The sequence below is a fragment of the Aquarana catesbeiana genome, linkage group LG13 (genome assembly GCF_042186555.1).
Source record: "Aquarana catesbeiana isolate 2022-GZ linkage group LG13, ASM4218655v1, whole genome shotgun sequence".
NCBI classification, from domain to species: Eukaryota; Metazoa; Chordata; class Amphibia; order Anura; family Ranidae; genus Aquarana; species Aquarana catesbeiana.
In genome coordinates, this window is record NC_133336.1 from 34720859 (window position 1) to 34745841 (window position 24983).

The window sequence follows — 24983 nt, forward strand, 5'->3', positions numbered from 1 at the left end:
GAAAAACGAAACAGTAAAGTTAGCCCAATTTTTTTTTGTTTTAATGTGAAAGATGATGTTACGCCGCGAGAATCGTGATCTGTCTTTCTAAGCAAAAAAAAATTGTGAGTCTCATTTTAGCCAGAATCGTGCAGCTCTAGTTGGTGTCACATGAAAATAAAGCAAAACAAGGATTTGTAGCCAAAAGACCATACAGACAAGAAAAAAAAAAAAAAAAAAAGATTACAGCGCACACATACAAAAATGACATTTATCCTGCAAGGCTTTGGGGTACTTTGTCGCAGTAAGTGGGCTTAGCACTATATGACCATATAGTGGGACCAAACCCCGGTATTTTTTGAATATGTTCAGGTGTTTTTAACCAGCCTTGCAGGATAAATGTCATTTTTGTATGTGTACATGCCGGGAATAAAGAACACAAAGGCAGTTCTACAAAATGTCTGTATAATTATTAAATATATATGTATGTGTGTATGTCTATATGTGTGATAGGACTGATAGAAATGAAAGCTGGTTTCAAGTGGATCTACTGTAAAGGAATTTTTACTTCTAAAAAGCAGATTTTGGTTGAAATATAATTTAGGTTACTGTCTGGTGAGTTCTTCCAGACAGTAGAGCATGAATGAGTAGTAGAGAATGAGAAGTGGTTACAAAGGCTTCTGCATGTGTGTTTTTTATATATATATTATATATATTATATATATTTTATATATATATAATGAATTAAAGTTAAAAAAAGCAAAACTAAAATAAAACGCCTTTTATGTGCAGTTCCCCCCCTACATATTTACCTGAGCCTCATCTTTATCCAGCATTGTGCCTGAGAGCAACAGTGCTGCTCTTTCCTCCTCACTGTACTCGGTGAGAGCATCGGGAGCCATCGGCTTCCGTTGCTGTCAATCAAATCCAGGGGGGCTGGGCCTTGACCCACACAGAGCGGTTTGGGTTCGTGGGCTAACATAAGAAGCTGCTTTCTTGAATACTTACTGCACATGTGCAGGTTTGCTAATCTGACAGCACACCTGCAGTCATAAGACGCCAGCGGACATCTTAGTACACCCAATTACATATTGAATTTCACAGACATTTTACCAATAAAGTGAGCGTGTGTAAATAAACATAGTATATTCAGATCTGCATTGCTGTTTTCATGTTACATTTTCAAAGCATAAATGTTTAGCACAGAGTAATACGAGGTGTACCAACATGGCCTCCGCCACCTTCCTACTGCTGGCGTCCAGCTTCTTTCAAAATGTAACCTTTAAAAACAGCATTACAGATGTCAATATACTATATTTATTTCTATGCGCTCAGTTTGCTAAAATGACTGTGAAATTCAAGCTGGGTGTAGTAAGATGTCCGCTGCCACCTTTTGACTGCAGCTGCTCTGTCAGATTAGCAAACCTGCTACGCATGGGCAGTAAGTATACAGATGGCGGAGCGTCACTTCCGTTACCTAATCTGACGGGGTGCCGATTCTGACGGATCACTTGCAAGCCCAAACTAAGGGCAGATGTTTGGAATTCCAGGAAGTGAATTCTACATAAATCATCCGCCCCTAGTCAAGATGGCAATGGGCAGAGATTTTAGGGGGGGTGGGGGTTCAAAATGATTTCTCTGCAAAATAAATCATGGAGACATGAATGGATAGGTGTGTTGGCTTTTAATATTAAAAATGAAATAAATATTGTTTTCGGTGTTTGGTGCTCAGATGCAGTGCCGTTTTGCTTTAATGAAAGCTGCAAATTAAAAAATACTGGAAATGGCTTTGATATAACGTGTTAAAGCCTAAATGCAATTTTTTTTTTTTTTTTTTTATTGATTCGGTTAATGTATTTTATGATTGAGGAATACATAGGTCCATTATATAAAGTGAAAATAAATCTGGTTTGTTCTTATCTGAGATACCTCTGTTTGGTGTCTGTGGGCTCATCTGTGCTTTGTGTCTTCTTATTGAATAAATGTGCCATTTTTTTTTTTCCCCTCCGTATTACCTTTACAGAATACATGAATATTTTAAAAATGCGTTCTAATTCTTCAGGCCAAGTCAACGTTCCTAGCCAATAGGTATAATAAATAGGCCATTATTGTCTTTTAATTATTGCGTTTTTCTCACTAATATTTACCTTACATCTCATATCCGAGTGTATAAGCAGAAGTGTTGAGGGCTCTATACAGACATTAACTGGCCCTTATCAAAGCAACAAGCTGCCTTTTATCTATGAAATTCAGCAGCATTGTTTTGTTGAATGTAGGGCTGGGAGATTTACTGCAATTCCCATAAATCCTCTTATTACTGCGGCTTACACACGATTCGGCCATGGAAAGCACTCTCTGGACCTTGCAGAGTCTACATGGTAACGGCTCAAGGATCAACATGCAAGGTCACTAAATGCACTCAGTGCCATTTCCCAAGTGTGCATGCTGTTCTCCTACACACTGGATAAGTGCAGCTTTTTTTTTTAACCTTAGTGAGGCAAGAGCCCAGTAAATTCTTTCAAACCCGTCCATGCCCCAAGAGTAAAAAAATACTCGGAAATACAAATTTTGCTTTCCAGCAATACTTTTATTTGAATGCAAAATGTATTCAAGGCTCACAGAAGAAAGCGGGAGCAAATTTAGCCCCATTGTTGGTGTAAATGGTTGTATTAACTCTCAGCATTCGGTGGCTGCAGAAATAACCTCCAGTGTTTGTGTCGGTGGCAGTAATGGTAATTCCTGGCTTTGGTGTCAGTGGCTGCAGTAATCGCCCCCCAGCATTGGCGGCAGCGGCTGCAGTAATCCCCCCCCCCCCCCCCAGCACTGGCGGCTGCAGTAATCGCCCCCCCCCCCCCCCAGCACTGGCGGCTGCAGTAATCGCCCCCCCCCCCCCAGCACTGGCGGCTGCAGTAATCGCCCCCCCCAGCACTGGCGGCTGCAGTAATTGCCCCCCCCCCAGCACTGGCGGCAGCAGTAATCGCCCCCCAGCATTGGCGGCAGCAGTAATCACCCCCCAGCATTGGCGTCAGCAGTAATCGCCCCCCAGCATTGGCGTCAGCAGTAATCGCCCCCCAGCATTGGCGTCAGTAATGACCCCCAGCATTGGCGTCAGTAATGACGCCCCAGTTTTGGCACACAGAACAAAGTGGGAGCAAATTTAGCCCCATTGTTGGTATAAATGGTTGTATTAACTCTCAGCATTCGGTGGCTGCAGTAATAACCTCCAGTGTTGGTGTTGGTGGCAGTAATGATAATTCCTGGCTGCAGTAATTGCTCCCCAGCATTGGCGGCAGCGGCTGCAGTAATCACCCCCCCCAGCATTGGTGTCAGTAGTGACCCCCAGCATTGGTGTCAGTAGTGACCCCCAGCATTGGTGTCAGTAGTGACCCCCAGCATGGGTGTCAGTAGTGACCCCCAGCATTGGCGTCAGCGACTGAAGTACTGACCCCCAGCATTGACGGCAGTAATAGCAACTCCCAGCATTGGCGTCTGTGGCCACTATAATAACCCTAAGCATTGGTGCCACTGGCAGCAATTATAACTTCCAGGACTGCTTTTGGTGGCTGCAATAAGCCTCAGCATTGTTGTCAGTGTACATAACCAGCATTAGGCTTATGCACACGATCAGAAAATCGGATGAAAAATACAGCTTTCAAATCGATTGTACGACAGTCTGATCGTTCGTACACAGCTTTAGAGAGCCAAACACGTTAGTTCATCTGGAATTATCTGAAGGGACAACCCCAAATTTTATTTTTTCGTTCAATACAAGATCATACGATTTTTGTTTACTCAGTACAGTATTTGTCTGATAAAATTGGAACAGCAAGAACACGCATTGCTCTGAAATGAGAGAATACATTACATCACTTCCGAAGTTCTGTTCTGTCGTATGAGATTTTTTGTTATTAGTAACTTCTTTATTTTCGATATGGGACTAGCATGTAAAAAAAAAAAAAAAAAAAAAAAAAATACTCTTGTCGTGTGTACTAGGCTTAAAGCGGAGTTCCACCCTAAAGTGGAACTTCCGCTCATCGGATTCCTCCCCTCCTCCGTCACAATTGGCACCTTTCAGGGGGGAGGGGGGTGCAGATACCTGTATAATACAGGTATCTGCACCCACTTCCGGGAATAGCTAGCTGCAAAAACCCCGCCCACCCCCGTTGTGTTGTGGGAAATACACAGTTCCCACAACACAACGGGGACCAGTGTAGACGCGCAACACGACTCGCGCATGCGCAGTAGGGAACCGGGCAGTGAAGCCGCAACACTTCACTTCCTGATTCCCTGAGTGAGAATGGCGGCGGCAGCACCCGAGGATCGAGGGACGGTTCGGTCTCGAGTGCCGACATCGCTGCACCCCGGGACAGGTAAGTGTCCTTATTTTAAAAGTCAGCAACTGCAGTATTTGCAGCTGCTGACATCTAAAAAATTTTTTTGGGCGAAACTCCGCTTTAAAGTGATTGTAAAGTCTCGTTTAAAAACTAAAAAAAATAACAAACATGTTCTACTTACCTGCTCTGTTGTAATGGTTTTGTACTGAGCAGCCCAGATCTTCCTCTTCTTGGGTCCCTCGTTGGTGCTCCTGGCCCCTCCCTCCTGTTGAGTGCCCCCACAGCAAGCGACACCCAAGCCCAGTCAAAGCTCCCTGTGTCAATTCAGACACAGAGCCACGAGCCACCCCCGCCCCCTCTCGCTCCTGGTTGGCTGATTGACTTTGACAGCAGTGGGAGCCAATTGTGCCGCGCTGCTGTCTTAGCTATTGGGGTGGCTGTTGTGGCATGCATTTGTATTCAGCCCCCTTTACTCTGATACCTCTAACTAAAATGTAGTGGAACCAATTGCCTTCAGAAGTCACCTAATTAGTAAATTGAGTCCACCTGTGTGTAATTTAATCTTCGTATAAATACAGCTGTTCTGTGAAGCCCTCAGAGGTTTGTTAGAGAACCTTAGTGAACAAACAGCATCATGAAGGCCAAGGAACACACCAGACAGGTCAGGGATAAAGTTGTGCAGAAGTATAAAGCATGGTTAAATAAAAGATATGTGGCGCTATTCCATCAATCAGTAGTACCACTCGAAATATAAAATGTAGTGGGCCGATCAAACCCCACCTTCTACAGTAAATATCCGGAGAAAGTACCCAATAAATATTAGCATACCAAGTGAATAAAAAATGGTGGAGATACAATTCTAAGGTATGGGAAAATTTAAAATCTATAAATATACTATCAAGTGCTTAATCAACAATACCAGTTTCCCCTCGTTAAGTAAAAACAAAATATTTTTCTATGTGGATCTGTGAAAAAATAAAACTAACTTCTCAAATAAGATGCTCAAAACCAAAGTGCATGTGATAATGATAAATCAGTGCCTTACAAACAAATCAATACCTCATACATATTCACTGTAAATGAAATAAATAAATATATGGATATAAATATGACTAATATGGTAAAGTGACCCTTAATCGTGAGTTTGCATATACAAATATTAAAGTGACAAAATAGTGCAAAGATGTTCAGCATAAAATGTGCAATAATTGATACATGGCCAAATGCAAATTTCAATCGTACCATAAAATTATAATAAATAAGTAATAAAAATAATGAATTATAAATTAATAGGGCAGCCAATCCCACCACAGGGATGCTGTCCCAAACAGTGACAATAGTGTAGTAAAGTCCAAAAAAGTGCAGTAGTGGTAGGTGTTTTCCACAGCAAAGTCTTTACACACAGTGCTAAACCAATGTGCAGTGATTTTTTCTTTTTTCTATGCACGTTTTAGTGCATCTCCCAAGTGTTTCCCCCAGCCTCTCACCTCCAGAAGCGGCCCCCAATGGGCCAAGTAGAGCGGGTGGATAATAACTAGGAAAGGATGTGTTCCCTGCAGCGTGTCTTTAAGCATCAAATGAGTCTGTCTCTCATCCCCAGCTTCCAGCGCTTTCAGCGGTCCCAGCAATTTAATCAAGAACAGAGGAGAGGTCTCATGGTGTAGTATTTAAAACATTTATTTGAAAAAAACGTAATAACTTAGGGATCCCTTTGATAAAGTCACGTGCTGTGACGCAACGCGTCAGGGTAGGAGGAGTCAGGTGCCGACGCTTCACGGGGACGGCCGAACCCGGAAGCTTTGCTTACATCTACCGTTTGCTGCTTATTTTAATGTAAGTTATTACGTTTTTTTCAAATAAATGTTTTAAATACTACACCATGAGACCTCTCCTCTGTTCTTGATTAAATTGCTGGGACCGCTGAAAGCGCTGGAAGCTGGGGATGAGAGACAGACTCATTTGATGCTTAAAGACACGCTGCAGGGAACACATCCTTTCCTAGTTATTATCCACCCGCTCTACTTGGCCCATTGGGGGCCGCTTCTGGAGGTGAGAGGCTGGGGGAAACACTTGGGAGATGCACTAAAACGTGCATAGAAAAAAGAAAAAATCACTGCACATTGGTTTAGCACTGTGTGTAAAGACTTTGCTGTGGAAAACACCTACCACTACTGCACTTTTTTGGACTTTACTACACTATTGTCACTGTTTGGGACAGCATCCCTGTGGTGGGATTGGCTGCCCTATTAATTTATAATTTATTATTTTTATTACTTATTTATTATAATTTTATGGTACGATTGAAATTTGCATTTGGCCATGTATCAATTATTGCACATTTTATGCTGAACATCTTTGCACTATTTTGTCACTTTAATATTTGTATATGCAAACTCACGATTAAGGGTCACTTTACCATATTAGTCATATTTATATCCATATATTTATTTATTTCATTTACAGTGAATATGTATGAGGTATTGATTTGTTTGTAAGGCACTGATTTATCATTATCACATGCACTTTGGTTTTGAGCATCTTATTTGAGAAGTTAGTTTTATTTTTTCACAGATCCACATAGAAAAATATTTTGTTTTTACTTAACGAGGGGAAACTGGTATTGTTGATTAAGCACTTGATAGTATATTTATAGATTTTAAATTTTCCCATACCTTAGAATTGTATCTCCACCATTTTTTATTCACTTGGTATGCTAATATTTATTGGGTACTTTCTCCGGATATTTACTGTAGAAGGTGGGGTTTGATCGGCCCACTACATTTTATATTTCGAGTGGTACTACTGATTGATGGAATAGCGCCACATATCTTTTATTTAATTGTATTTTGGGGAACTGAGTGGACCTGTCTATGTTGGCGGCTCTCCATCGGGTAGTTTACAGTCAGGTTCAAGATTTTCTTGCCCACATTGTGGTTTTGCGCACTAGTTCCCATTCATCTAGTTCTATAAAGCAGGGTTAGGTTATAAAAATCATATCCCAAGCTTTGAACATCTCACAGAGCTCTGTTCAATCCATCATCTGAAAATGGAGAGTATGTCACAACTGCAAACCTACCAAGACATGGCCGTCCACCTAAACTGACAGGCCGAGCAAGGAGAGCATTCATCAGAGAAGCAGCCAAGAGGTCCATGGTAACTCTGGAGGAGCTGCAGAGATCCACAGCTCAGGTGGGAGAATCTGTCCACAGGACAACTATTAGTCATGCTCTCCACAAATCTGGTCTTTATGGAAGAGTGACAAGAAGAAAGACATTGGTGAAAGAAAGTCATAAGAAGTCCTGCTTGCAGTTTGTGAGAAGCCATGTGGAAGTAGGTGCTCTGGTCAGAGGAGATCAAAATTGAACTTTTTGGCCTAAAAGCAAAATGCTATGTGTGGTGCAAAACTAACACTGCACATCACCCTGAACACACCATCCCCACCGTGACGCATGGTGGTGGCAGCATCATGTTGTGGGGATGCTTTTCTTCATCAGGGACAGGGACGCTGGTCAGAGTTGATGGGAAGATGGATGGAGCCAAATATAGGGCAATCTTAGAAGAAGACCTGTTAAGAGTCTGCAAAAGACTTGAGACTGGGGCGGAGGTTCACCTTCCATCACAACAACGACCCTAAACGTACAGCCAGAGCTACAATGGAATTGTTTAGAATTGAGCATATTTATGTGTTAGAATGACCCAGTAAAAGTCCAGACCTAAATCCAATTGAGAATCTGTGGTAAGATTTGAAAATTGCTGTTCACAGACGCTCTCCGTCCAATCTGACAGAGCTTGAGCTATTTTGCAAAGAAGAATGGGCAAAAATCTCACTCTCTAGATGTGCAAAGCTGGTAGAGACATCCCCAAAAAGACTTACAGCTGTAATAACAGTGAAAGGTGGATCTACAAAGTATTGACTCAGGGGGTGAATACAAATGTACACCATACTTTTCACATATTTATTTGTAAAAAATGTTGAAAACCATTTATCATTTTCCTTCCACTTCACAATTATGTGCCACTTTGTGTTGGTCTATCACATAAAATTCCAATAAAATACATTCACGTTTTTGGTTGTAACATGACAAAATGTGGAAAATGGGTATGAGTTCCTTTTTCAAAGCTGTATGTGTGTGTGTATATGTACACATATATATGTGTGTGTGTATATATATATATATATATATATATGTGTGTGTGTGTGTATATATATGTATGTATATATATATATATATATATATATATATATATATATATATATATATATATATATATATATATATATATATATATATATGTATATGTAGTGTGTATATACCGTATATGTATGTTTTTTGGGGGTTCTGAGTAATTTTCTAGCAAAAAAAAAATTATGATTTTTGCATGTAGGAGAAATGCCAGAATTGGCCAGGTTTGGAAGCGGTTAATGGGTTTTGCTACTAGACATTTTCAGATGTGTTGGGTAGCAAACCCCCCCCACTGGTCACCATGGTTCATCATGTTGGCTATTACGTCACTAAAGAATACCGTACCAATGGTTCCTACAAGCTCTTCATGAAAGCAAAGATTCCACCACTAGAATGGTAAATATAAAAAGTGCCTGGATTTGATTAGCAACATACTGCGAATAGTCAACCTATACAGATGAAAAATAAAAGTGGCTGCAATGACTGTAATTGGGTCACGGATCTGAAAGAAAATGTGCAGACCAGGAGTTCCAAAGTACTGAAGTCATTGGATCAGCATGCATTTCCATTTTTTTATACCATGTTTCTTGTTCTGTATTGAGACTCAGGAACGCATTATTAAACTGTCCCTGACATTCCACTATACAGTCTAAATAACCTCATTGGAATGCACTCTATGGGGTGATGTGACAGCTGACCTCGGTTTCCTGTCACTGTGTGTAAAGAATTGCGATCTTCCGTGTTCCACGTGATTTAGCTGTCACTGGGAAGAGCTTTGTTGACCTCCTTATGTAACTTAGATCATATATAGAGGAGAGCAGATCTATGGGGCACTGGGTGGAGTGTCTTTCTTTTCCTGTATTTTGTGGATCAGTGGGAATATTAAGACTTTTTGGCTATAATGGTTGCAGATTTTCTTCTATCTGTTGGATGCTACTTCACCAAGGACTCACGGATTTTAATTTATTATTCATTTCTGAATTGTGCACAATTTTGTGTATGAGAAGATCACATTATTTAAGATATTAGTTTATGTTCACTTGTTTATAAAGGAAGTTTTATATATTTTAATTTTCAGGTAGCGCTACACTATTCGTTAATATTTCAATTTTGTATGCGTTACCATAATTTTAAAAGCCTCATACCACACATGCAGGTTATACAATATGGTGTTGTACAGGATATGTGTGATTCATTTTAGCGCTTGCCCATTATACTATGTGGGACCCTTAGGCTGGCCATACACGGTGCATGTTTCTTTCCTGCAACCACGGGTTGCTGGAAAGAAATTTGCTTAAATCTCCCATAAACACAGACAGTGTTGATGTGGGAATCCCTCCTGCTGGGCTATTGTCTTCTCCCAGCAGGGGAGTTGTCCCCACCAGGAAAAGAGTGACTATGGCAGACTGGTTGTACCCAAGTTAATCGGTCGATCGACTAAAGCCCCATACACACGATCCGAATATCGGACGAATGATCGTCCGTTTTTGTTTGCATGCTAATCTCACATCGAATCTGATGAGTTTACTAAAGTCCCGAAAATTCCCGTACGACAGAATAAAAATTCGGAAGCGATGTCATGTGTTGCAATGCATTTGTATTGCATTTTCGAACGATAGCTGTACCGATTAAACGAAAATCGTACGATCTGGCATCGTACGGAAAAAATTTCCGTGCATGTCCGATAGAATAATATCGGATGAACTGTCCTGATCGGCTCTCAAAAGCTCTGTACTAACGATCCGATTATCGTACGATCGTTTCGAATGCGGCATTTTACGTACGATTTTCGGATCGTGTGTACGGGGCATTAGTACATTCAGCCTGCCCATACACTGTTTGAATCTTGGCCAGTTCAGGTTTGAACCGTCTATGGCCGGCATAACTACCAGACAGACCAGAGGCACTGTAGAGGATAAGCAACCTTATCTGATTTTGATGCTTCTGAGTGTTCTCTAAGAGGCTTAAAGGGCTATTGTGACTGGGAATAGATGTGGATGAAATTCTATTATAAAGCGGAACAATCTCATGGTGTCTGATGTTTCCTGTTTATATCTAGCGATCTAGACCTTTATTTATTTATTTATTTTTTAAGATTTTTGCCTTATCTGCAATTTTTATCATACAACTTTATTTTTTATTTTTATTATCAAATTAACTGTAATATCTGTAGGGTTATGCCACCAGACTATGTTCACTTGCATTTCAGGTACTAAAACCTTTTTTTTTTTTTTTTTTTTTTTTTTTTACTTTCAAAAGATTTATTTTTCATTGCAGAGAAAAACAGAATATTAACATGACATATATCGAGAAATTTTACATTGTAATGTGGAGGATGTGTTACAAATCAATAGCAACAAGGCCCTACAAGGTCTTTCGAGGTTCTTATGGGAGCAGAGCGAAAGACAACTGAGCTACTTCCCCTGGCATGTCGGCAAAAAGCTTTCAACAAGAGGGTTGAGAGGACAGGTGGAAGAGGGGGGCATCCCTGACCTGGGCACCCCCCCCCCCCCATCAAATTCCCACCCCGAAGCCCTATAATAAATAAACAGGCTTCAGGAATTCTTCTTTATTTGTAAAGCTACTAGACCATCATTGCTATCAATGTGCATTGATTAAACTGATTAGAACATCCTCCATAAACGTACCATTCTAACAGGGTTGAGAAAGAAAAGGAAAAGAAGGGAGGAAGAGAAGAATAGGAAAAAAAAGCATGTGCCGAACATTAGTTTGTAGGTTCTGGGTGGTTGGGGAAAATCCTTGGAGTGAGTGAGACACCTTGGAATGTGGCCCAAGGTTCCCAGACTGTTTCAAATTTTTGGGTTGTGTCCATGAGGATGCTGGCTAATTTTTCTTGAGACATAATCCATGAGATCTTGCGTTGTACTGCTGCTATGGATATCCTGGGCTGTTTCCATGCCCTAGCAATAGTGAGGAGAATAAAGTGCATCAGTTTCTGTTTAGGCTTGGAAATATGTGGAATATGGATGTTCAGAAGGGCGACAGTTGAGGACCTGGGGACCGTGCATTTGGTGACCCTGCAAATTGGGTTAAAGATTCTCTTCCAGAAGGGTCTGATTCTGGGACACTCCCACCACATATGCGCCATTGAGCCCAGGAGTTGGCAGACCCTGAAGTAGCATGGATCTGCTGAGGGGTAAATGGACGCAAGTCTAGTGGGGGGTCAGGTACCATCTTGTGAGCACCTTTTTAAGTTGGCTTCCACCGGGGAAATGTTTAGGATGTCCCGGAATGATTTGGAACATGTAGCTTGCCAGGTCTCCAGGTCCCACTCGTGTTGGAGGTCAGCCTCCCATGCTGTCATGTAAGAGGATTTATCTGTCGGCGGATGAGTGACGAGTAGATTATTGAGATGCCTCCCCTTTGCCCCATGGCTTGTCTGCACCAAAGTTCATATTCCGTAAATTTGGGTGGGGAGAGGTTTGTCTGTCCAGATTTTGCATAGGAAAAATGCGAAATCTGCCCGAATCTGAATTTTTCCAAGTCCGAGAGGTCTAATTTGCTAAAAAAGAGGTGAAAAAATGTCCTATGCGGTACAGGCCTTTGTCCAGTCACCATTTGAAGGATTTAATGTCTAGTCCAGGGGGGGATTCTGAGTTGTGAAATAAGTGGGCAAGAGGTGCGTGAAAGTGAGATAGGGTAGGGGGACAAAATTGGTGTTTTTTTTTTTTCCTGGGGGCACCAGAGCAGGAAGTCCAGGGTAAAGTGGGGGACTGCCTGCCTTTCTATGTGGACCCAAGCCAGCTTTTCCAGTCGTGAGTATACTGTGGAGAGTTGGGCCATTCTAGCGGCTAAGTAGTATTTTTATATAGGTATGGCAATCCGAGACCTCCCTTCTTCCTGTGAAGAAACGGTGTGTTGGGGGATTCTGTATCCTGAGTTTCCCCAGACAAATTTGATTATTTTACTCTGGAATGAACATAACAGATCTTTACTTATTGGGATGGGGAGGGTGCGGAATAAGTACAGGATTCTAGGGAGTAAAGTCATTTTAATGGAGTTTATTCTGCCTAGCCAGGAGAAGTCGTTTTTGGACCATTTCTTAAGTTCTACTTCCAGTTTTTGTTAAAGGGGCGGGTAGTTGTTGGCGTAAAGAGTCTGTGTGGGCTGTTAGGGAAATCCCAAGGTATTTGATAGAGTATGTACTCCATTCAAATTTGAAGGATTGTTGGATAAGGGAGACTGTGGGAGGCGGAAGAGAGATATTTAAGGCTTGCGATTTGGAGTAGTTGACCTGAAGCCCTGAAATTTTGGAGAATTCTGATAGTACTTTGTATAGGTTGAGTAGAGAGGTTAGGGGAGAGGTCAGGAATAGGAGTATATCATCAGCGAAAAGTCCACATTTGTGATTTTGGTCTCCATATGCTACACCTTTAATGTCAGGATTCTGGCGTATGGCTATGGCTAGGGTTTCAATGGCTACGGCAAATATAATTGGGGAGAGTGGGCAACCCTGTCTGGTACCTCTGTCTATGACTATCGGGGATGAGTAGTGACCTTGTAAGCGGATTTGAGCCTGAGAATGGGAGTACAGGGCATGTATCAACCCCATGAAGCGCGGGCCGAAGCCCCATCGCTCCAAAAGGGAGAAGAGTTATGGCCGGGACACTGAGTCAAAGTTTTTCTGTAGATCAGGTGCAAGGAAAAAAACCCTGTTGTTTTGGTCCACCGTCCCAATTAGTTTGCAGTATTGAGACAATGTCAACTGCTCGTCTCACTTGATCAGGGCCTTGTCTGCCTGGGATGAAACCCACCTGGTCTTTATGGATATATTTATTGATAAAGGAAGAGAGATGGTTGGCCAGAATTTTGGTTATTATTTTAAGGTCATTATTTTAAGGGAAATGGGTTGATAATTGCTGACTTCTGCATTTTTATCTGGTTTGGGTATGACTGTGATGTATGCTGTGTTGAGTGCCCAAGGGGCTGCCCTGAGTTTTGGCGTTATAGAATTTTGTCATGTGGAGCTAGGGTGCTTGCAAAGACCTTGCAGTAGGGGATGGATAGGCCATCAGGTTCAGGGGTCGATCCCTTTTTGAGGGCCTTGATGACTGACATTACCTCCTCCACTGTGAAGGGTGCCCCGCAATTCGAATCTTGGGCAAGGTGTAAATCCTCGATCTGAGGGTTAATTTGGCAGCTAGTAATGGACCTATCTTGTCTTTTTTGTCTGTAAAGTGTATTGCCGCTCCATCCTAAGGATTTCTCTGCTTTCGTTGTGAGGGCCAAATTGAGTTCAAGTCTTGCTTTGGCTACTGAGGTGTTAGAGGGGTTCTTTTTGTGTTGCGCCCGCAGGGCCATGTATGACCTCTCCAATCTCTCAATGTCAACTTTGTGTTCTCTTTTGATTCGTGTGGCTATCTGAATGATCTTTCCTCTGATGAAGGCCTTGTGGGCTGCCCACTGTGTTTCTGCTGAGGTTCCCTCTAAGCTATTGATATTAAAGTATTCCTGAAATGAGTTATTTATTTCCGTCGCTTTGATGGGTGGGAGAGAATGGATTCATTCAGTCTCCAGTGCCCCTGTTTTGCCATATGGGCTTTGGGGCGGATGGATATGATTACCATAGAATGGTCTGACAGGGCCGTATCTCTAGTTTTGAGATTTGAGAACTGCCGGAAGAAGGTATGAGGGGGACCAGGATATGGTCAATCCTGGCATAAGTATTGTGTGGGTGGGAGTAGTGAGTGAAATCCCTCTTGGAGGGGTTAGATTCTTGCCAGACATCTGGTAATGCCCGGCATGGAGTAGTTTGGCGATTTTGAGGCTCGCCCTTGTGAGTAGGGTTAGTTGAGCCGAAGGAGGCTTGGACTTGTCTAACCTCTGGTCAAATGCCACGTTGGAGTCCCCGCCCAATATGATCGTGCCTTCCAAAAGGGGATTTAGGGTGTCCAATAGTAGTTGGAAGAATTTTTCTTGCCCTTTATTGCGGGAGTAATAGGAGACCAGGGAGTATAGGTGTCCCTAATGTGCCCTTTACCAGGAGAAACCTGCCCTCTGGGTCTTAGAATTCAGATAGGTACTCAAAATTACTGAATTTGGAAATGAGGATCGCTACCCCTCTGGTTTGATTTTCGGCACTGGCCAAGTAAAAACGGGGAAAATGAGGGTGGTAGAACTTGGGACTGTACCGCCTAGAAAAGTGGGTCTCCAGGATCATGAAAATGTCTGTCAAGTTTAAGGGATTTATAACTGTCAAAAACTTTCCTCTGTTTAAGGGGAAAATTTAGGCCTTGGACGTTGTGTTTGGCAATTTTAAGGGCACTCTTGTGGGATCAGCCATGGGGTTCAGGGTGGGCAATGTCTCTGTCTCTACTGTCACTCACCCTTTGAAGTCTTCTGTCACCTGGATAAGGAGGGTCTCCTGTCTGGTTGTCTGGTCGCCTGGCTCCATGGAGCACTTCCCTTGAACAGAAGTGAAGTGAGCTGCAAAATATGTACAAGTTAGACACATGTAGGGGGAAGTAAAGAGTAGAGAAGGAGAAGGGAGGAAGGGACAGAAGAGGGATACAGATCTCCTGACGTAAGAGAGCTGTACTTGGGGGGGCGGGGGAGTGTGTGAGTGTGTGGGGGGGGGGGGGCAGAGATTGAAGTGTGGAACCTCCCACAACAGTAAGGGGGGTCATAAGAAAAAATAAAAATAAATTTGATCTCAGAAGGTGAACAATTAGGACATTGAAGAGGTGGAACTCTAGTCCTCTGGAACAGTTGAATCAGGAACCCATTTCTGGGTAGCAAGCGGAGCCAAGCTTGAGTTAGCTGGCAGACGGTCAAGAGGGACCGTTGTCTTTAGTCCTCTTTGGTCCTAGTCTTGTTCCAGAGCGGTGATTGTGGGCTGGTAGGGGCCGGTCTTTTGGTTGATCCAGGAATGTTGTGGGATGTGTCCATGGCAGCTTCTTGGGAGATATACTTGAGGTGTAGTTTTTCACCCTCAGGAAAAACTACACCTCTCTTCCCTGCCCCCAGTTTACATGCCAGGAACACCAATACAAACATCCATCCCATAATACACTTCTCCCAAGGCAGACGGACACAACAGAACAATGGGACACAGCCACACCCCAAACTATCCCAGCAAAGAGTCCACGAACAGCATGAGACAACACACAATATGTACATATATACAACATTCCAGTGTGGCTGTACAGCGAGTCCAACTAGCACAGATCAGATTGGTGTTCTCGGTCACCCTGTGCCCCGAATTTACACATAGAGGGGCCGGGGGAGCTGGTCACTGAGTTTCCAGAGCTCTCCAAGGTAAGCTGGGTTCCACAAGCCCCCCACCCAAAGTGATTCTCGTCACAACCACCATTTCATTGGGCTCTTCTGGGCTACCCTGGGTTACCTTGTCCAGCACATTTCCAACGCAAAGACAAGATGATTCTGGCACGCCAGCAGCCATGACAATAAAACCTAAAAGGGTTCTGATTCTATCTAGGTTGTGGAAAAGGAGTTTACATTTATTACATTGCAAGATGGAAAATTTTGATTATGGTCTAAATCAGGGGTGCTCCACCATTTGAAGAGTGAGGGTCACATAAATTGATACATACTAAAGTCTTTGTTTTTTTTGCCTAAAAATAACAAACGTGTCAGAATTGCTTGCTTAGTCCAGTGGTTTTGCACAAAGCAGCCCAGATTCTCCTCTTCCCGGGTCCCTTGCCTGCAGCACTCCTGGCTTCTCCCTAGTGCTGAGTGCCCCCACAGCAAGCAACTTTCTGTTGGGGCACCAGAGCTGAGCTGCTGCTCTGTGTGCCCATTCAGACATGGAGCCACGGCTCAAACCCATCGCCTCTCTCTCCTCAGTAGCTCACTGAATTTGATTGACAGCAACAGGAGCCAATGGCACCCGCTGTGTGCCTCAGCCAATCAGAAGGGAGAGTCCCAGACAGCTGAGTCTTTCGTGCAACATTGCTGGATTGAGATGGGGCTCAGGGTAAGTATTAGTGGGGGCTGAGGGGGCTGCTGCACACAGAAGATTTTTTTTTATCTTAAAGCATAGAATGCACCTTCTTTCTGCCTTTACAACCACTTTAAATTTGGTAACCGGTCATGGGCCACAATGAACTATGGGATTTTAGCACCCCCCTAACTGCAAAATGTAAACAAAACCATACTGTACTGAGCCCCCTATAAGGCTTCTTTTATGCTGATGTCCTTCAGTATACCTGCACTGCGGGTGCAGCACAATCCACCTGCAGGTTAACTGCACCTAGCCATAGACTTCTATTGCATCTTGTGGGTTTGGTGCACTTTCAGAAAGCTCACCAAAACCGCAGGATATACAGTGAGGGGGGGGGGGGGGGGGGGAGTATTTGATCCCCTGCTGATTTTGTGAGTTTGTCCACTGACAAAGAAATGGTCAGTCTATAACTTTAATGGTAGATTTATTTTAACAGTGAGAGACCGAATTAACAACAAATATCCAGAAAAACACATTTCAAAAAAAGTTATAAATTGATTTGCATTGTGAGTGAAATAATTATTTGATCCCCTATCAATCAGCAAGATTTCTGGCTCCCAGGTGTCTTCTATACAGGTAACGAGCAGAGATTAGGAGCAATCTCTGAGTGCCGGTTCACACAGGGGTGACTTGTCAGGCGACCTAGCCGCCTGACAAGTCGCGTCCCGTTCTGTACTACGGAACCGTTCTAATAGGAGCGACGCAAGTCGCTCCGACTTAGAAAAAGGTTCCTGTAGTATTTTTGGGACGACTTCAGGCGACTTGCGTTGACTTCTATACAGAAGTCGTTTTGCAAGTCGCCGCTGAAGTCGTGTGCAGATCGCCTCGGTGAGGCGACCTGCAAGTCGTGCCGCCCCTGTGTGAACCGGCACTTAAAGGTAGTGCTTCTTATCTCAGCTTGTTACCTGTATAAAAGACACCTGTCCACAGAAGCAATCAGATTCCAACCTCTCCACCATGCCCAAAACCAAAAGGATGTCAGGGACAAGATTGTAGACCTACACAAGGCTGGAATGGGCTACAAGACCATCGCCAAGCAGCTTGGTGAGAAGGCGACAACAGTTGGTGCGATTTCTTCGCAAATGGAAGAAACCCAAAATAACTGTCAATCTCCCTCCATCTGGGGCTCCATGCAAGATCTCACCTGGTCATGAGAACAGTGAGAAATCTGCTACACCTACACGGGAGAATCTTGTCAATCTCAAGGGAGCTGGGACCATAGTCTCCAAGAGAACAATTGGTAACACACTATGCTGTGAAGGACTGAAATCCTGCAGCGTCCCCCTGCTCAAGAAAGCACAGGTATAGGCCCGTCTGAAATTTGCTAATGACCATCTGAATGATTCAGAGGAGAACTGGGTGAAAGTGTTGTGGTCAGATGAGACCAAAATCTTTGGCATCAACTCAACTCGCCGTGTTTGGAGGATGAGGAATGCTGCCTATGACCCCAAGAACACCATCACCACTGTCAAACATGGAGGGGGAAACATTATGCTTTGGGGGGTGTTTTTCTGCTAAGGGGACAGGACAACTTCACTGCATCAAAGGGATGATGGATGGGGCCATAAAGCATCAAATCCTGGGTGAGAAGCTCCTTCCCTCAGCCAGGGCATTGGAAAATGGGTCATGGATGGGTATTCCAGCATGACAATGACTCAAAACACACAGCCAGGGCAACAAAGCAGTGGTTCAAGAAGAAGCACATTAAGGTCCTGGAGTGGTCTAGCCAGTCTCCAGACCTTAATCCCATAAAAAATATGTGGAGGGAGCTAAAGGTTCAAGTTGCCAAACGTCGGCCTTGAAACCTTAATGACTTGGAGAAAATCTGCAAAGAGGAGTAGGACAAATCCCTCCTGAGATGTGTGCAAACCTGGGAGCCAACTACAAGAAACGTCTGACCTCTGTGATTGCCAACAAGGGTTTTGCCACCAAGTCATGTTTTGTGAAGGGATCAAATACTTATTTCACGCATTAAAATGCAAAGAAATGTTATAATTTTTTTTGTAATGCGTTCGTCTGGATTTTTTTGGCGTTATTCTGGTCCTCACTGTTTAAAATAAACCTACCATTAAAATTATAGACTGATCATTTCTTTGTCAGTGGGCAAATGTACAAAATCAGCAGGGGGTCAAATACTTTTTCCCCCTCAGTCTATGGCTCAGTGCAGCTAACCTGCAGGAATGCTGCAGGTGCACTGTGCTGCACCTGCGGATCAGTGTGAAAGCAACCTAATGACCCCTTTTTATAAGTGCTAATATGGCCATTACAAAAGTGAAGTGCGATGTTTAATACACTGACCTTTTCCTCTTCAACCTTCTGCTGGCATCACTCTCGAAAGGTCAGCTAGAAAGACCCCAGGCAAAGTGCACTTGGTATCACTCCACCGAGGACAGGAGCTGGCACTACAGAGGCAGGACCTTACTTTGTGCACTGGTGTGCAGTCATGTTGGAACAGGAAGGGGCCATCCCCAAACTGTTCCCATAAAGTTGGGAGCATAAAATTGTCCAAAATGTCTTGGTATGCTGACGCCTGAAGAGTTCCCTTCACTGGATCTAAGGGACCAAGCCCAACCCCTGAAAAACAACCCCACACCATAACCCCCCACCAAATCATTTGCACCAGTGCACAAAGCAAGGTCCATAAAGACATGGATGAGAGAGTTTGGGGTGGAGGAACTTGACTGGCCTGTGCAGAGTCCTGACCTCAACCCGATAGAACACCTTTTGGAATGAATTATAGATTAGAGCGGAAACTGCGAGCTAGGCCTTCTCATCCAACATCAGTGCCTGACCTCACATATGCGCTTCTGGAAGAATGGTCAAACATTCCCATAGACACACTCCTAAACCTTGTGGACGGCCTTCCCAGAAGAGTTGAGGCTGTTATAGCTGCAAAGGGTGGGCCAACTCAATATTGAACCCTACAGACTAAGACTGGGATGCCATTAAAGTTCATGTGTGTGTAAAGGTAGGCGTCCCAATACTTTTTACAGTATAGTGTATGTTGCATATTTTGAAAGTATCCACCAGCACAGAACGCCCATCTCCACCCAGAAGTATTCATCTATTGTCTCTCAGCCTTGCCATCTGACAATGAAGGTTTAGCAGAACATTTATGGGGTGATGTTTGTTCTGAAGACTAGAATGCTAGAAAGAGTTGAAGTAATCTTAACAGACGGCTAAAGTGGTGGTAATGCTGTGATTGCAGTGCAAGGTCAGTTTGCATCTGCGGTAAAGCCGTCCTTTTATCAGCGCTTTTCGGCTGATAGGGCGCTTTTAACCCCCGCTACCAACCGAAGAAGGGGTTAATAGCGCCCGCAAAGCACCACGTCCATTGATTTCAATGGGCAGGGTGTTTTAGTTGCGGCGTAGACACCGATTCTAAACCGCCCCAAAGATGCTGCTTGCAGGACTTTTTTTTTTTAACGTCCTGCAAACGCACTGCTCCAGTGTAAAAACATTCGGCTTTCACACTAGAGTGACAGGAGAGGCGCTTTACAGGCACTTTGCAGGCAATATTTTTAGCAATAAAACACCTGTAAAGCAACTCGGCCGGTTAGTAAATACACCTGCTTGTGCCGATGCTAAGTCTCCCTCCTGATTGGCTGAGAAGCACAGCAGGCACCATTGGTTCCCGCTACTGTCAAAAGCAGTGAGCCAATGAGGGAGAGGGGGCAGGGCCAAGCATCGGCTCCGTGTCTGAATGAACACACAGAGCAGCGGCTTGATTTGGGTACCCCTATATCAAGATGTTTGCTATGGGGGCACCGAGAAGAGACCGAGAAGAGGAGGATCCGGGCTGCTCTGTGCAAAACCATTACACAGAGCAGGTAAGTATAACGTGTTTGTTATTTTTAAACAAAAAAACAAGACTTTAGAATCTCTTGAAATGTTACACTTTACAACATTCTCATGCCAACTGAACCAAAATTTTCAGGACTTTAATAGGAACTTTGTATAGTCACTGGTGGCTTTATCAACTGACCTAATAAAGGATCTTCATGGGAATGTTTGCATGAAAATCTGACCATGTATGGGCAGATAAAGTCACTCAAAAGTATTGAATCCAGGGTCAGGCAGGCATCTAGAATTCTCAGGAGTGGTCCCATAGTTCTGTTATGTGTAGTCTATGCTCTTACAGGCAGAAAAAAACCTCCCCACCAAACTTGCAATTTTTTGAGAGGAGCTTTTCAAGCAGAAGCCCAGGTTCACACAGACAGCGGGAATGAAATCGTGTGAGTTCAGCTGGACTCACATGATTTAATTCCCACATGTCAGTCCCGACTTCTGGGGTGATTTCAGAGACATTTGTGTGAGTTTCTGCACAGATGTCTATTGAAGTCGCACCCCGAAGTCGCCAAAAGTAGTACAAAAACTACTTTTGAGAATCAGTGCGGCGTCACACCGATACGGGCGGTGAAGTTGCTGGAAATAGCTGCCGATTTTGGCATGTGTTTTTGGCATGTCAAATCGCTGCAATGTGAACCAGGATGAAAAAGACGCCCAAAAACGTGCAAAAGAACTTGAAGTTTGAAAACGCAAAAAAATAAAATGGGGAAAAATGGACTGAGGGGAGGGTTTGTGAAGAAAAAAAAAAAAAAAATGCCTATGCTCAAAGAAGCTCAATAAAAATGTAAAAAAGAGCCCAAATAAGTACAAGCTTCTTCATGCTGAAATAAAAGCTCAAATGCCTGTAAAAGCAGCTTTTTTTTTTTTTTTTGAGCTGCAATGCCCTAAGTGTGTATAGTGTCATGTAATCTAAGGGTGGAGCTTTTCATTAACCGCTTCAGCCCCGGAAGATTTTACCCCCTTCCTGACCAGAGCACTTTTTGCGATTCGGCACTGCGTCGCTTTAACTGACAATTGCGCGGTCCTGTGACGTTGCACCCAAACAAAATTGATGTCCTTTTTTCCCCACAAATAGAGCTTTCTTTTGGTGGTATTTGATCACCTCTGCGATTTTTATTTTTTGCACTATAAACAAAAAAATGTTTCTACTTTTTGGTGTAATAAATATCCCCCAAAAATATATATACATTTTTTTTTCTCAGTTTAGGCTGATATGTATTCTACATATTTTTGGTAAAAATAAATAAATCGCAATAAGTGTATATTGATTGGTTTACGCAAAAGTTATAGCATCTACAAAATAGGGGATAGTTTTATAGCATTTTTATATATATATATATATATATATATATATATATATATATATATATATATTTTTTTTTAATAGTAATGGTGGCGATCTGCGATTTTTATCGGGACTGCGACATTATGGTGGACACTTTTGACACGTTTTTGGGACCATTGGCAGTTACACAGTGATCAGTGCTATAAAAATGCACTGATTACTGTAAAAATGTCACTGGCAGGGAAGGGGTTAACACTAGGGGGCAATCAAGGGGTTAATTGTGTTCCCTAGGTGTGTTCTAACTGAAGGGGGGAGGGGACTGTGTAGGGGAGATGACAGATCGTTGTTCATACTCTATGAACAGATGATCTGTCTGTTCTCCATTCAGAGAACCATAAACTGTGTGTGTTTACATACACAGATCCCGGTTCTTGGTGTGTCACCAGCGATTGCGACCGCCGAGCACTCGCATCGGCTCCGGGGGCGAGCAGAAGGCGCGCGCCCCTAGTGGCCACAGGGCGAAAGCAACGTAACATAACGTCATTTCGCCAAGCCGTGCCATTCTGCTGCAGCGAAACTGCGGCGGCTGGTCGGCAAATGGTTAATTAAAGGTACTTGCTGTATATAGCGCTGTCAATTTATGCAGCACTTTTCACACATTGTACATTCACATCAGTCCCTGCCCTTAAGGAGCTTACAATCCAAGGTCCTAAACTCACATTCATACATAAACATACGAGATCCAATTTAGACCGGAGCCGAATAATCTATCAGCATGTCTTTGGAGTGTTGGGAGGAAACCCACGCAGGAATAGGGAGAACATACAAACTCCAGGCAGGTATCGCTATGGTTGGGATTCGAACCGATGACCCCCATTGCTGCTAGGTGGAAATGCCAACCACTTAGTTGATTTACTAAAACTGGGGCACTCAGAATCTGGTGCAGATGTGCATAGTAACCAATCTGCTTCTACTCTACTTTTTTTTTTTTTTTTTTTTTTGAAGCGGATTGGTTACTAAACACAGCTGCACCAGTTTCAGTAGATCTCCCCCAATGTGTTACACGTTTTATGGGTTATGATATAATTGTCACATGAATACAATTTACTGTTGTAGTAGTGTCACTTAATACTTTAATATCACATGGAAATTATTTTCCAGCATATACTGGAATGTAGATATTAACACATTGGTACTGTTACCATGAAAATAAGCAAGCTCCGAGAGGGAGTGGAGGACAGAAAAGCCTGGCACGCTGTGGTCCATGAGGTCACGAAGAGTCGGACACGACTAAATAACTGAACAACAACTATTACCATGCCATGAATACACCATACCATAAGTGTGCCAGCATTGCAGTTAACCGTTTTATTGCGTGCCCGAGCCTGCACAACGAATATACATTCATGTGGTCCTGAATAGAGAGCCTACCATGGATGTTCTCTCATCTGTTTGGCGTAATCCCGTTTGAGGCCACGTTAATATGTATCCATGACAAAGAGTTTGCATAAAGTACCAAGAAATATTTTTAAGGGATGCATTAATGCCAGTAAGTGCCAAGACTGAGTACGAGTACCGATACTTTTTCTCAAGTGCTCGCCAATACCAATTACCGATGACCTATTTTTAGTGTCCTGTACAGAGTTCACATATGCACCCCCCCCGGTGCAACTTGGTTCAGGTGTGAATTGTCAATCTGTATGACAAAGGACATTGCACCTGAACCTTGCTCAAAATCGTACCAGACTCTAAAAATGCGCTGCGTCCGGCCCGCACGTGGGAGAACCGGCTCCATTGAAAAGGCTACAAGTTCACATGTTATGTGAATTAGACGCATCTAATTCACATAGATGTGGACTTGAAAGTATCGGAGCATTTGCACAAATAAAATACCGGTATATCTGGACATAACTCTATCAGTTTTAGTTATCAGAGAATTTGCACGAGTACAATACCGGTATTTGTAATGGCATTTTTTGGTGTGGTCACAGTACATTGTATCTGCAACAGTGCATACATGTATGGCTATGCTAAAACACCAAAGTAGTCCCTATAAACACGACACACTGGTTCTTACCATTTGGCACCTCCACCTGATGTCCTCTAGCTACGGTTTGCCAGTAATTCAGTAGACGGTCCTGTTCTCCATCTTCCATGGGCTCCGCTTCTTCCTCTACACTCCCGTTACTGTTATAAGCAGAATCTGAGCCCAAATCATCGGTCATGTTGTCCAGGTCATCTAAAGTGATCATCCCAGCCGTGGCCGGCTCCTGGACCCCTCCACTCATCCTGCATCCTTCACGTTGCATGGTGGTCCACAAGTATGAAGGTCTAGCTTAGCTGGGAATCCAGTTCTTGACCTAAGAACCCTGAACTTGACTATAGCCTAGATCTGTTCTCAACTTTTTTTGAGCTCTGTCTAGATGCTACTAAAGTTTACAGCTGTGTTTTGGTAGAGCGCTAAAAGCTATCCAAGCTATCAAAAAGATCCAGTGCTGCAAACTTTTTTTTGCCTATACCCGAAACGACTCTGCTTACCCAGAATGCAGCCCTGCACAGTAGGTGAACCTACAGAAAAGTTTTGTTGGTGAAACGGACGCTGCTCTATATACTGGACCACCACAAACGCACACTTCTTTTGGTCACTGGAATTAAAGCGGACTTTAGCAGCCTTGTCTGTTGCTGTCTCTACTTGTAGCTGCCTTTTAAAAGCTGAGCTTAGAGAAGGCGGGTAGGAAGCCCTTGAGGGAGGGGAGAGGCACATACATACAGACACACATGCTCTCAGTCAGGTGGGGGGAGGAGAACGCTGTCAACTGCACTTTAACTGTTCCCTTGCCAGATCTCTGTAGACACTGACGTGTGTTTTGTGTCAATGCGGTGTGCTTGTTTGTATGCAGCTAACGAGCTCTCTCAACTAATGAGCTCTCTTTGAATCCATGACTTTTAAAATTGTCAACATGCAAAGGAGAATTTTTTGTCTTGAAGCCACCTGAGATTCTGGCCCAGCCTCACCCTAACTTCATTCTTCCTCTTCTTCGGTTACATGTAGGTAGTCCTGTCTACCCTCAACGACATTGTCATGCCGCGTAACCCTATACTCAGGCGTGGCAAAGCACCCAATTTTGCACTTTGAATTGCAAAAGATGAACTAAGGCTGGTCATGCATGGCCCATTTCCCCCCCAAATTTGATCTTCATGAAAGGTATCAACTTGTTCTTGACCCGATCATTGATCTGGGCACATTTTTCTCTTCACATTACTTCCAGTTTTTCATAGCAACTAGAGATGAGCACGACAGAAAAATTTGGTTTCATATCGGACGCATCCTTTAAGTAAATAATTTTGTTTTGTCATGTTCATTATTT

General features: G+C 43.3%; 2 protein-coding genes across 2 annotated transcripts in view; one reads left to right on the top strand and one right to left on the bottom strand.

The window, feature by feature from the left end:
• Window positions 1-24380, bottom strand: part of LOC141116947 (heme-binding protein 1-like) — a 61457-nt gene extending 37077 nt beyond the window's left edge. The window contains exon 1 of the mRNA XM_073609463.1: window positions 23693-24380. Coding sequence (XP_073465564.1) covers window positions 23693-23924 — 232 coding nt within the window. The 5' untranslated portion in view covers window positions 23925-24380. The remainder of the gene's footprint in view (window positions 1-23692) is intronic.
• Window positions 1-24983, top strand: part of FANCM (FA complementation group M) — a 258713-nt gene that overhangs the window by 77601 nt on the left and 156129 nt on the right. The gene's annotated exons all lie outside the window — the stretch shown is intronic.